This window comes from Athene cunicularia, assembly GCF_003259725.1.
Source record: "Athene cunicularia isolate RWA chromosome 1 unlocalized genomic scaffold, athCun1 chr1_part1, whole genome shotgun sequence".
NCBI lineage: Eukaryota > Metazoa > Chordata > Aves > Strigiformes > Strigidae > Athene > Athene cunicularia.
Window position 1 is genome coordinate 23,057,988 of NW_020799091.1, and position 14,545 is coordinate 23,072,532.

Sequence of the window (14,545 nt, forward strand, 5' to 3'; positions counted from 1 at the left end):
TGGAATTGAGCCCACCATAGAACCACAAAAATGCTTGAGGGATTGGACCATCTGACAGATGAGGAAAGGCTGAGAGAACCGGGACTGTTCAGCCTAGGGAAGAAAAGGCTCAGTGGGATCTCATGAGTGTGTATAAATAACTGAATTGAGGCTGTTCTTAAAGGTGCACAGTGACAGGACCAGAGACAGTAGACACAAACTACAATACAGGAGATCCTGTCTGTACACAAGGAGATACTTTTCACCGTGAGGGTGACTTAGCACTGGCACAGGTTGTCCAGAGAGGTGGTGTAGTTTCCATTGTTGGAGATACTAAAACGCCATCTGGACACTGTCCTGTGCAACTTGCTCTAGGTGACCCTGCTTGAGCAGATGGGTTGGGATAGGTGACCTCCAGAGGTCCCTTGTAACTGTAGCTATTCTGTGATTCCCAGTATTGCTTTTTGGGAAACATCTAGGCTGCAAGGAGGGGAGGTGTCCATTGCCTCTGTGTGAGCTATACCACATACACTAACAAATACTCTCAAAACTTGAATCAGAGGAGGTGATGTTTCAGGCACATTAGTACTGCATGGAGCTTGCTGGTACCTCCTGACCTTTATTCTTCACCCTTTCAGAAAGCAATGAGCAGATCTTTTTGGCAGGGCTTACTGTGTTCCTGCTGTGCAAATCTGACACTGCTCCTTCCAAATTAGAGCAGGCTTTGGAAAGAGTAAAATTGTCTGTTCAATACAGAACATAATCTTTTCAGCTGTACTTGATCTGATGTCATTCTATGTAGCGTAAATTTTTGTGTTCATAGCTTGCATTTGTCTTTTAAACAATGTATAATTTGCGAAAGATAATGGAATTAATTGAAAGTGGCAGGGTTCAGGAGACATTCGACCTCATGTATGCCGTTAGTCATGTTGTAATTGTCTTGGTATTATTGTCCTCATCATCCATAAAAATGACTCTGTCCCCATGCCTCTTTAAATCTACACAACTGAACTTTTTAGTGACAGTGTAAGAGAATGTGATTTTTTTTTTATTATTTTTTTTTTTTTTTCAGTTTTAAAGCATGGTTCAGCCTAGAGTGTCAGGTGAAGACAAGGTCCCACTTGGAAAACAAACAAATCCCTACTCCTGTTCATCCTTCTCACTTTGAGGGAGTAGGATGAACGGCTTTTAAGACAAGTGATTGCTTTGAGATGATAGCATATGTAGGTTAAAGTAATCAGTGCCAGATTTTTTTAATATTGAATTTTGTCAATAAACAATATATCAACTGTCATTTCCAGGTCTTAATTTTTCATTTTATAAGTAATAAACAGTCCTATAAATTCAAGATTATACTGATTTTTTTGTTTGTGGTTAGGTAAAACAGTGAAGGTGAATTTTGCATGTCTTTTGTAGTAGGATTTTAATTTTAATCCGTGCTAAGCACAAAATAAGAGTTTTTCAGTATCAGAGGACACTAGCTGTTGCTACAAGTACTGATACTAGGTATCAACCTGAATTTAGATTTTTCTGAAGTGCTATCTGCATTTTCCTTAAACTGAAGCTTACCAAAAGAAAATTACTTAAAAACTTTGGAGTTCATAATTTTATAGTTCTGTGCTATAGATAATTTGCTACATCATCTGATATGCAACATTTTCAAAGGTTGTATTCAAAAGACACTTAATTCCATGTAACATGGAAAATGCTTGGAAAATTGGACACTGGCATTTATCCTCTGGAGTAGAACTAAAAATGTTAACTGCTAGTTTGTAAAGTGAGAGAAGGTGACGACAAACCAGATATGTTTTCAAGATGGATTTATTTGGAGTCTCTTTGTGCAGCCCACTACATTAATTAAGACTGTGTTTTGCCCTTGATATCTTCTTTCCATGTAGTTGCACTTTCGTTCTCACTTCAAACATGTGGTCTTCAGCAATAGTAATAGCACTCCAGAAAATAAATGTGTGGGTCCCTTTTGTATCTCAGAGACCTTCTGATAGGACAAGGGCATCCTTGGTACTAACTTTCAAAATTCTAAGTAGTAATCAAAACCTGCAATTATGTCAAGGTTGCTTTTATTTCAGCCCTAATAAATGTGTGTTTTGTGATAGTGTAGAACAGAAAGCTTTTGGCTATAACAGTTTCATCAAAAATAAATTCTGTTAAGAGTTTCTTCTAAGATAATCTTTTTGGGGAATAAGACAGATCTGATTTTCATCTTCAACGGTGAGAATGACATTCACAACTGACACTGTCCTACTCTTCTGTCCCACCGCATGCACACACGCTTGTGCATATTTCTGTGATATATATTCTCTATAAAGATATGGCCAACTCTTTTATGTGAAATATTTTTTGATTCAATTTTCAGAATTAAATGTTATCACTACCAAAGCTGAGGAAGATTGAAAGTTTTTAATTTTATCCTTTCCTTTGGCTCAATCACTCTTTACATGTAAGCCATTACAACTCAGTTGTGACTGAAGTGCAAGAATTGGATCTTTATTGGATTCACTTATCACAGTGGATGCAATTTAATGTGAAATTTAGCAGTTAAGAACTAGATGTTACCATGTTAATCTTCATGTCTTCTTTGGAAGTTAGTGCAGCTTTTGTCCTGTCACTTGGTTACTCGTGATCTATTCGTGTTTTTTTTGAAAAGTTATGGTTTCCATAAAATAGTGAGGTGTGTATAAAGCCTGACTAGATAAATTTTAAGGTTTAAGCTTTTTAGTAGGTATTTTTATCATGCACTCTGTGTTCAATAATACCTTTTTTATCTCATTCTTTAAATGCTTTCTATGGTTTTCATGATGATGAACTTTGCTGAGCTTTCACTGTTCTTAGAAAAGTTTATTAATGCACACATTAAGTGGATATCAGTTTGCAAACCTCATGTGAAGATGCTTTCAATATTCTGGTAACATTTGTAAATATGGTTGTAGGTTACAGAAAACCCCATTCATTTTTTGATATGAAAATTAGCAAATGGTTTGCTAGATGGAAATGCAGTTTGGGTGTGCAAGTCAAGTAACAATACTTCCAGCATGTTGAAAATTTTTTTACTTGCCAAAGCCTCTTCGCTGTATCTTAAAAATACAAGTCACTTAGTCATCTATCATAACATCTAATTAATTTATGTTGGCTTGCAGCATGAATTTTGATCTATCATTGCTAGAAAAAGCTTGGCAACTTTGGGGACTAGAAATGGGCTACTTCTTTGTCAGGAGCCCCTTGCTGGAGGAAAAACCAGTATGCTGAACAGAAGTATCTTACAGGCTAAATGAGGTCTCTGAGGGGCAATTTGAACTGTGCTGGTCCAGTTCGCAGCACACACACACATGGAACTTTTAGGAAGTTCTAAGGAATTTTTTCATTGCTAAGCTGGGGCAAAGTAATAGATATGTGGTAATAGGCTGTAAAATGTGCTTACATGGAAACTACTTTTAGTTTGAAGTTACTTCTGCTGTTGATTTTGGGGGATGAGGGTGGCAAAGTTCATGGAAACTTTTCCCTTCTTTTTGAAGTACCTGTTTTTTAGCAATGCAGACTTATTGGGATTTCATTAAGTCAAATAATTATTATGTAATTTTTTTACTAATTAACCTTCATAATCCATGTGCTTGTTTTCCAGTAAACCTGATATGTCTCGATTGAGGCTGGCAGCAGGGAATGCTATTGTGAAGTTGGCACAAGAACCTTGTTACCATGAAATCATCACCTTAGAACAGTACCAGCTGTGTGCACTAGCCATAAATGTAAGGAAATTAAGTGGGATTTGTGGGTTATCAGCAAATGTATGAGTATACATGTTGTTTGTTCTGCATGTTGTGTATACTTCTGATTTTTTTCAAATTTGATTCTATGCAAAACATTCAGCCTTGGTGTGAATTTATTTTCCCACTACATAATCCTGAAAACTGGTTGTGGGTAAGAATAAAATCTATAGTACTGGGCTGTCCAGTGGGGGAATGCTCATTTAACGTAATGAAATGTTAGAATATTGATAAACCAAGGAATTCGGTACTGATTTAAAGTAATATCTCAGCTGTGTTAATGACATTACTAGGAATTGAAAAGAGATGTTGTAAAGTTCGTTGGACTGTGGTGACAACAGGAACCTTAGTTTCTTCATACTTGGGTAGAATGTATTTGGAATGCAGAGGTCTGCAAAGATAGTTGGACGTCCTTTAAGTATTAGAAGAGATAGAGAGAGATTTCTCAGTAGATGTTGGAATTTTCATCCTTAATGTCTGCCTGTGAGCCCAAAGTAGCAGAAAGGAAATCACTTTCAGATTTGAAATAGAGATTCTCTGTGTCTTGTAGACTTAACAAATTCTACAGAAATTGATTCACATCCCCAAGAGTAAGGCAATCATAGAGGGACTCATATTGATGTTACTTGTGTAACTGTTGATATTCTTCTGACTTTACAAAAGTTTTGTAAAGTCAGGAGAATCCTATGAAGGAAACCCCTCCAGAAGATATCTTCAGTAATAATGATATTCCATTCTATACCTTAATGCCTGTGACTGGCTGAAGTTTTAAAAGCTGCAACCCGTTTTAAATGTCAGAAGATATGAAATTCGTGTTTCATATTAGAAAATACAGGGTATAGCTTCTGTGTGGATATTGTTTATTTTCGTATAGAGTATCTTTTTAAGTTCTTAACTTGTTTGGAGTGGTGTACAGTTAGACTAGAAAAATTATCCATATACCAGACTAAGACTGTCTGTATTAGGCTTGTATATTATTTTAACAATGATTATGTGGATTTTAAGCTTCTGTGTTCATGTGGAAAGCAGCCCTTACTCAGTTCCCAAATGCTATTAAAAAAAAGAAAAAAAAAGAAATGGAACAAAACTTAAAATTACTCAAGCAGATGAAATCTAACAAAAATGCAGCAGAAGTTCAGTGGTAATAACTGAAGGTCTTTATATCCAAAGCAAGGACTGATACTTTTCAGTATTTTTCTTTCAAAACCTAACAGAAATGTTAGTCTTGTGTCAAAAGAAGTTTTAAAGATTTTTACAGTTAAGAATTAAATTAGTAGAGAAGAAAATAGCCATTTATTGTAATGACAAATAAGATCTGTTTCTGTTTTGGAAGGGATAATCTAGCTTGATAATATCATGCCAGACTGGCCTTGCCAATATAGTATTTGCATGTTCCATTTTCTTCTGATCCCAGCAATTGAAATCTGTTCATTTCTTCAGTCATTTCCCTCCTGGGGCAAATTTTTGTTTATTGCAAATGTTAACCTTGCAGTTCTCCTCTCAGAATTTGCCTTCATTATGTTGACTCTTTCCAGTACCTTATGTGCAAGCTCCTTCTCCTCTGTCTGTCACTTCACTTCTTATTTTCCAGCTATATTAGTCTTAACTGTTTGTGGATATTGGTAACAGATGATGCATTGTCACTTCTTCTTTTTTTTTTTTAAATCTTTGAATCTAATGCTTATCTTGCCTCAGTTTTCAAAAGGGAATTTTGAGAGCTGAGATCTAAATTAGAACAACATAATAGGGTCATCAACAGTTATAAACAAGTTAGTATCACATCTTGCTGTAGAACAGTTTGGGTCTGAAGGGACCTCTGAAGATCATCTTATTCCAACCCCTTGCTGTGGGCAGGGACATCTTCCACAAGACCACGTTGCTCAAAGCCCCGTCTAACCTGACCTTGAATATCTCCAATGACAGGGTATCCACAGCTTCTTCAGGCAACTTGTTCCTGTGTCCTACTGCTCTCATTGTCAAAAAACTTCCTTACATCCAATCTAAACCCAACCTTTCAGTTTAAAACCATTGCCCCTTGTCCTGTCACTACAGGTGCTGGAATAATGTCTTTCTCAATCTTCCTTATGAGCTCCCTTCATATATTGAAAGACCACAATAAGGTCTTCCTGGAGCCTTCTCTTCTCCAGGCTGAACAACCCCAACTTTCTCAGCTTTTCTTCATAGCAGAGGTGTTCCAGCCCTCTGACCACTTTGTGACCCTCCTCTGGATCTGCTCCAGCAGGTCCTTGTATTTCTTGTACAGACAACTCCAGATCTGGACACAGTACTCCAGGCGGGGTCTAACCAGAGCAGAGTAGAGGGGAAGAATCACCTCCCTTGACCTGCTGGCCATGCTTCTTTTGATGCAGCCCAGGATACAGTTGGCTTTCTGGATTGCAAGTGCACTGTTGGATTACATTACCATCATTGATGTTTTCATCCATCAGTGTCCCTAAGTCCTTCTCTGCAGTACTGCTTTTAATCCATTCATCCCCAGCCTGTATTGATATTGAGGATTTCTCAGTCAGATGCAGGCCTTGCATTTAGCCTTGTTGAACTTCATGAGGTTCACCATAGGCCCACTCTTCAAGCCTGTGAAGGTCCCTCTGGATGGCATCCCTTCCCTCTGATGTATCTGCTGCACCACTCAGCTTAGTGTCATCCACAGACTTGCTGAGGGGTGTACTCAATCCTGCTGTGTCATTAATAAAGATATTGAACAGTACTGGTCCCAATATTGATCCCTTAGGGACACCACTTGTTACTGATCTGCATTTGGACATTGAGTTTTTGACCACAATTCTTTGGATGTGGTCATTCAGCCAGATTCTTATATGTTGAATATTCCATATATGAAATCTCTATCTCTCCAATTTGAAGACAAGAATGTTTTGTGAGACTGTATCAAAGGCCTTACAGAACTCCAGGTAGATGATATCTGTTGCTCTTCCCTTATCTTATGCAGTCATTCAATAGTAAAAGGCTTCTAGATTAGTCAGGCATGATTTGTCCTTTGTTAATCCACGTTGGTTGTCTGTAATTGCCTACCTGTGGATATCCGCATGCCTTGTTGTAGCTTCCAGGAGAATCTGTTCTGATGTAGTATCACTTTTGTTACTTTTTCTTTTCATTTATTTATCTTTCTTTGCCTTTTGTGACTTTCTTGTTTACTAGAATTTAGATTATAGGCTCTGTCAGGACAGGAATTCTGCCTTTTATTTTTCCCTGCAGCTCCTAATGGTTTTTGAATATTTATGAGTAATTTTTCTAGATCTTCTTGAGGTCTTCTGCAGTTTTCTTTTGCTCTGCCAGACTATTGATCACATCCTCGGATGTAACTGTAATGGTTTTGAGTATAGTGTTAAGTAGTTCAGTGTTTAACAGGCTTTAAGATCAGATTTAAGGTCTAATAAGCTTTGCTGTTGGAAATGCAATTTTAATTGTATTTAGAATAAATCTTTTGGATTGCTTAAGTTTAATTTGTTAAAAAAATCCCAAGGCTTTTTCAGTTTCCTTTTTAACTCTGAGTGTTTTAATTGTTTAAACAAATGCTTGTCCATTTTCAAGAAGCAGAGTTGTGGCTGAGGGGTATATGCTGCTTTCAAAATATATTATTTTAAAAAATATATTTAAATTTTGAACTTCTGATGAATTGGCATTGAATTCTGAGAAGCTGATATGTAACATTGAGCTACTGTGTGGGTTTTATTTGTATGCTATAAAAAAACTTAGAACTTGGTTGAGTTTGGTCCCCCTTCTCAGTGAACTAGTGTAACTGAGTTTAAGGTTATGCTCAATATTAAAAGATGATTAGTAATAATTCCCATTTATGCCACCAACACCATCAGTAACAATGAACTATACCTTCCTTTGTCCTCTGAGTCAATATACCAACTAGGCACAGGTCTCTTCTAAGCTCTCCGAACGCTTTAGACTTAGGTAATGTTACAGAGCTGGAAAAGAGGGCTATATCTTAACCTTCTGCTGGCAGATGGATTTGCTATAAAAAGGCAATAGATCTTGAGTAGGTCTCATGCCTGGTTTGAGTTTATGGTTTTGGGTTGCTTCAAGTCTGGCTACAGCAGGCATTTCAGGGTTTCAGTCCATAGAGGGAAGAGTCTGGCTTGAAGCATGGAGGAGAAAAGGGGGCTTGATAAATTTCTTCTGGATTCAGGGTTTTTTGGGGGTTGGGGGTGCTTGTTTTATCTAATACATGATCTTTTTTGGTGACATGTGCAGATTTGGAAGAGTCAATGTTACCAGTGGCTAGGTTTTGTCTGCACTTATGGTGGGCAAATAACTGGAAACCCTTTTCAATTCTTTCTGGTTTTGAAACTGTCATTTGACTACAATAGCTGCTTATTCCTGTTAATGTTTTTTCTGCATATTTAGAAATAACAAATCTTTCCTCCTGACCTTTTTTTAGCAGGTTAATCATGCCAAACTGGTTTGGTGGCCTCATTTACCTTACGCTTTTCTGTACTTCTGTTTGTTTGTTTGTTTTCTGCACCTGTTAACCTTTCTTGGCCTGTGTTACTAAATGGTTTGTGGTATATTGAATGGTGTCTTAAACTATGTAGGTTATTTTCATACAGAAAATTCTAATGTTCATGTTTTTTCTGGAAAAACATTTCTTAATAAATTGTAGAAGTACATTGGCCACTTTCATATTATTATATTTGGCAACTAAGAGACGCAGGTTATTCTCTTCCATGGTCAGTCATCATTTAAAGGTTTTCACAGTATAATAGAAATGCTTCGTAGTCTCTTCAGTGTTTGACTTTAGCTGGTAAATCTGTTGAATTTTATTCATTTCCTAATATTAATGGCTTGATGACAGTGTATGGAATTGCAGTAGTAAAATCAACACAGTGGTTACTGGGGGTTAAACAGTGTTTCAGTGCAGATCTTTGGCTCTACAAAGCAAGTGGTCATATTGTAAACCATTTCATTAACTTTATGTCTCAATACTATGCTAAATTAGGCCTTGGGTCCTGTGTGTGTCATCTTCCTGTACAGTTTCTGAACCTAAACTCTTCTCCTGACTTTAAGGGAAGCTTCAACTCATTAATTAAAATTTAATTACTCTGAATTGGCATTAAAAAACATTCTTACAATTTCTATGTTTCTGTGGCTGCAAGGTCTGGAATTGATTTAGGCATATTTATCCAGGCTTCCATGTTTTATTTCGCAGTCTATGTTACTTTTAGAAAATATTATTGTTATCTTTTTTTAATAGGATGAATGTTACCAAGTGAGACAAATATTTGCTCAGAAGCTTCACAAAGGCCTTTCTAGACTACGGTTGCCACTAGAATATATGGCTATTTGTGCACTGTGTGCAAAAGATCCCGTGAAAGAGAGAAGAGCTCATGCTAGGCAGTGCCTTGTGAAGAACATAAATGTCAGAAGGGAGTATCTGAAGCAACATGCAGCAGTTAGCGGTAAGAGAACAGAAGTTGCTTTTTCATACAAGTGCTATAGTTCAAATGTAAATGAGTAAACTGTGAAAATATTGATGATTCTCTGTTTTTGTAAATAGAATGGCTGTAAATTTCACTTAGAGGTATCTGATGAAAACTGAAAAGAGAGTTCAGATTTTCTTTTAAAGTTCTTTTACCAGGTATTTCTGAGATGTTTCAATTTTGTTAGCTGTACAAATGCTTATGCCTAAGTATATTGGAAGTGAAGTAGTTTTTAAAGGAAGTTGTGTGTACTGTTTGAACTTGATGGTTAATTATGTTCTAAGTGAAGTGACAATGATTATTTTTACTGCATCAATTAATAATATACAACCTTAATGACATAAATACTGTACTAAATTGACTGTCTTTGTGCTGCTGTATTGAGTAGCTTATCTTGACTTATGCTGTCAAAGGGCTACATTTGAAGACATTTCAGGATGAGTTGATGTAATTCTTTCTTCCTAGTGACAGCAGTCTGATCATCGGAATGCTTTATAAATTGTTATGGACTAAATGTTCAGCTATATTTCGTTTTTGCAATCAATCCTTTTTCTTCTTGACTTATTCAAAGCTACACCCATACAGTATGACAACACTGATATATGGTCATAGAAAAAGTAGACCTTTATGAAGAGCTATGGGCATTTTGAATAAGAGTTTTTGAAAGATTACTGATGGTTTGGCCTTTGTAAAATGAAGGGGATTTTTTCATCTGGTCTTAGAGTAGACCAGACCTGTTTTGTGAATCTGATCTCACAGATGTTGCACATAACTGATTTCCTTCTGCATTTATGAATCACAGACTTTATATTAACCATGTCCCCTTAGGCTTTGATCAGAGAATAAGTCTGCAGAGAAATCCTTTTGTGTATTAGGCTTTAAAGAGAAAAAAAGAAAATAGAGTGGTGCTTTTCTCCCTCCTCAGTAACATGTAAAAAAGAAAAATCTGTTGAGCAAATGCCTTTAAGTCATCCTAAGACTATTCCTCTTAAAAGTTAAAAACTCTTTTTAGTTATGTAGAAGGAAAGTATAAGCACTCTCATATGATTAAAAGTAATTGTTGATTTCCTAACTGTATTAAGATAGATGATGCAAAGTTACTATCAAAGATCTGTAGGAGAAATTAAGAGGAGGCTAGGTGTGTGTGATTCTTTTTATCCAGTAAAACCTCAGTGAGCCTGACTTTTTTTTTTTTTTTTCTCCTTGCTGAAAGACTTGCCTTGATGATGCCATTGATTTGATATCTACTGTAATCCTTGAGGAGTCTGGATTAAATATAGATTGCAGGATTTCATTGTTAACTTTGTGACATTAGGATTTACCAGTCTGGGCTTTTAACAGATAAAATGTCTTGAATTGTTTGCATCTAAAAATATCATTCTTGCAGTAGTAGAGCTGAAGCTCAGTTCTCATAAGATCATACTATTTAAATGTGTATGTGTCTCCCTTTATTATTCTCCATACTGGCAACACAGTAATTCAGGGTAGTAATGGTGATAGTATCTCCTTTGAAAAGCTTTCACAAAAAAGTAGAGCTGAGAATCTGCATCTTGGATTAATGCAGGTGTTTTTCTGAATTTATAAATGTGTAGTTCTGTGATAGGTTTTTTCTTGAAAATTTGGTACAGGTGAGGAGGGTATCTTTCAGATATTTCAGGGGATTTCAGCATTTGTTGGAAAGATGGTAAACTTCTGGATACCTTGCCTAAGGAAAACTTCCTAAAGGCTGGTACCAGGCAGTAAAATGCCTCTTTCCTCTACACTGACCTTTTACAGCCTGGCAGGAATTACTCTCAGGCCTCCTAAATTCTCTAAATGCTTATTCAGAGTGGAAGCCACTCGAGATTGAGGCTTATTTTGATTGTGTATCTGTTACTAGTTTTGTCTAGGTAGAGACTTGTGTCTTGCATAGGAATCTTTGTTTTCTAAGGCTGGCTTTTACTTGCAAGTCAGTAAGTGGAAAAATTGCAAGAGTAAAGATTAATTTTCTTAATGAGTTTCTCTCTTAAATGTTCATAAAGGCCTGTTGTGAGGGGTTTTGGCACATTCTAGTTTCAAGTGTTGGTAGTTCATGTCCATAAAGCCACTCCACCTTTTGGGTTGTGTGAGTCCCCATTAGAGATGAGGAAAGAATGTATAAATGCTGGTTTTTGTCATGATGATAGTGCAATATGTGTCAACATTTGTCTTTTTCCTGTTTTGTCTGGATCTGGTTCACTTTGTTTTCCAGACCCAGTTGGAATTACTACTATAGTTACATTGGGAATTGTACAAGGCAGGAAGTTAATGAAACACTGAGTTCGTGAGCTCTGTTGAAGATGCTAATTAATACGAATAATAGCATGTTGGTTTGCCTGGGACATTTCTAAGGCAAGCCAATTTTGCTAAGTGTTCTGAAATCATAATTATGTTATTTTTCTTCCCTGCTGTATCTTTATTCTTTTTATTTAGTTACACAACAGCTGCTGGCTAAAATGCAGAACAGTGCTTGAAGAAGTGAAGGATGCTTTTAAAGTTAACAGTGGAATGTCAATAGAAAGACATTAAAAACTGCTTTGCAGAGTACCCTGGATTTCAATTACATAAATATAGCTTGAAACAGAAATTGGGTGATTTTAGTGTTTCTTTCAAACCTTATGATAGCTTGCACTCTGTGTAATAAAGATGTTACTTTTGATATTTAACTGCATCAACTGCAGCGTCTGTCTAAAAGTGTATTCTAGGAACTTTGACAGCACTATTTTCTGTGGGACTTTATTAATTTTGAACACTTTCCTTGCTATTATGAATGAATCCATATGTAGGCTGTGCGTTGTCCCTATTTATGCAGACCTTTAAGAATGGGATAGATTGAGTAAGACTTGACTTATGCATGGCAATTATTTAGTCTTGTGAAATTTACAATGATGATGTATTTTATTTGATGTGCACAAGATATGTCTAACATATCTCATGTGAATACATAATATTAGAGATAAAAATGTCAGTGCTCTAATGTATTTTAAAATAGTTTTCAAGTATTATTGTATATAATGATTTACAGATGTTTGGACTTCTTATTCATAAGCTAATATGGAATAGTTAAAAAATTACTGAAATAAGATTTTTCAAGACTTGGTCATGTCTTTCATGACCGCTCACTGGCTCAAAAACATGAATTTTTCAAAAGCAGAGCCAGTCCTTGCTTAGGACTACTTACAAGTTTCAGAGGATGCTATAAAAAGTTTTGAATGCTTTGAATGTCATAGAATCACAGAATCATGTAGGTTGAAAAGACCTTGAAGATCATCCAGTCCAACCATTAACCTAACACTGACAGTTCCCAACTACACCAGGTCCTTCAGCGCTATGTCAACCCAACTCTTAAACACCTCTAGGGATGGGGACTCCACCACCTTCCTGGGCAGCCCATTCCAATGTCCAACAACCCCTTCTGGAAAGAAGTGCTTCCCAATATCTAGTCTAAACCTTCTCTGGCGCAACTTGAGGCCATTCCCTCTTGTCCTGTCGCTTTTTACTTGGTTAAAGAGACTCATCCCCAGCTCTCTGCAACCTCCTGTCAGGGAGCTGTAGAGGATAATGAGGTCTCCCCTCAGCCTCCTCTTCTCCAGACTAAACACCCCCAGTTCCCTCAGCCGCTCCCCGTACGACCTGTGCTCCAGACCCTGCACCAGCTTCGTTGCCCTTCTCTGGACACGCTCGAGTCATTCAATGTCCCTTTTGTGCTGAGGGGCCCAATGGTCATAGTTCAGTTGTGCTGCTCTGTTGAAGTAGGATTGAGCCTTTCAAACTCAGTCCACTGCTACTGTGGTACAGCTTTCATGTTACCTTCTGTCCCTTCTTTAAATAGGTAAGATAGGCTGTGGGTTTGGAGAACACTGTGACAATTTGACAGCAAAGCCCCTGCAAAGGGCATTTCTTTCTGTTCTGTTGACAGCAAGGCTCTACGCTGCAGTATCCAAAGAAAGAATAGTAACTTATCCTGCAATTTTGCTGGTCTCATATATTGCAGATTTTGTGATTTATCCTCACTTCTGTTTTTGAAAGTCTTTGGCTTTGAACTGAGGAAAGGGTTGGGAGCTGGGGATGACTATAGGTGTATTCTCAAGGTAGATAGAAAATATGCAGCCCTGAGTGAGAGGTACTTGAAATCTTAATTTTTGCATGCATGGAACATCTGCACATCAACCATAAGATGCAACATCATAAAGAAATGATAGGCCCACGTGTCCATACTTAATGTATGCTGACCTTAAATTTTTCTCTTTCCTCTGTAGTAGAAAAGCATATTTCTTGGTACATAGTTTTTTGATGCATCTTTCTTCTGCTTTTCAGAGAAACTGTTGTCACTTCTACCAGAGTACGTTGTTCCTTATACTATCCATCTTCTAGCTCATGACCCAGATTATGTCAAAGTACAGGACATTGAACAACTCAAGGACATTAAAGAGTAAGACTACTTCTAATAATCTTATTTCTAGAGTTAAAACAACTTAACTTTATTCTAAGTAAAATTTTAATTTGTTGTGGTACCCTGATATGCTGTCCAGTGCACGTAATTTCTATAGTTATTTCTGTAAAATGTTGTGAGAAATAGTATATATGCTTTTTTAGTGCCCTGTGGTATCTTACAGAGGAACCTTCACCTTCTGCTCATCCCACTATTTTTCTAAAGAAGTGGTTTCCCTGGAGTTAGAATGGGTTCAAATTCATAATACTCATAAAACCTAGAGTAAATAATTTTCTCAACTGTGCATTTTGATTTATGAAGAGTACTGTATTTCTTCTTTAGGTGCCTGTGGTTCATACTGGAAATATTGATGGCTAAAAATGAAAACAACAGTCATGCATTTATCAGGAAAATGGTAGAAAATATCAAACAGACTAAGGATGCTCAAGGACCAGATGATCCAAAAATGAATGAAGTAGGTGATACTTTTTGATTGGAAATTGCATTTAATTCTGGCCTGCTTCTGGAAGTGAGTTGCTTTTGGTTTACATACCAACTTTAAAATGTCTTTCAATAGAATTGTATGTGGGATAAGATACTTTAGATACTGTAATAATATTTATTGTAGTTTAGATGACAGTTATTTTCCTATGCTTCAGTAGATCTTGCACATTTGCAAGGCAGTTGTAATAGTTTGTGGTCCTTCTGTTTTGATCTCAGTAAGATTATTAAACATTAGGTATATGTAAACTATAATTTTTACTGCTTAAATCATCCACTGAAGTGCTTTGTAGTATTTAATTTTAGAAGTGCAAGAGTAAGCTTAGTATAGGAAGAAAAATACATGCATTAAATGTCTCCAGTGTTTTTTG

The 14,545-nt window shown here is 36.6% G+C and overlaps 1 protein-coding gene across 4 annotated transcripts in view; it reads left to right on the forward strand.

The window, feature by feature from the left end:
• PDS5B (PDS5 cohesin associated factor B) overlaps positions 1-14,545 on the forward strand; it is a 97,023-nt gene that overhangs the window by 59,183 nt on the left and 23,295 nt on the right. For all 4 annotated transcript variants that reach the window (XM_026844483.1, XM_026844503.1, XM_026844494.1 and 1 more), the window contains exons 23-26: positions 3,617-3,740; positions 8,998-9,202; positions 13,559-13,673; positions 14,016-14,148. In XM_026844483.1, the coding sequence (XP_026700284.1) occupies positions 3,617-3,740; positions 8,998-9,202; positions 13,559-13,673; positions 14,016-14,148 (577 nt within the window). The remainder of the gene's footprint in view (positions 1-3,616; positions 3,741-8,997; positions 9,203-13,558; positions 13,674-14,015; positions 14,149-14,545) is intronic.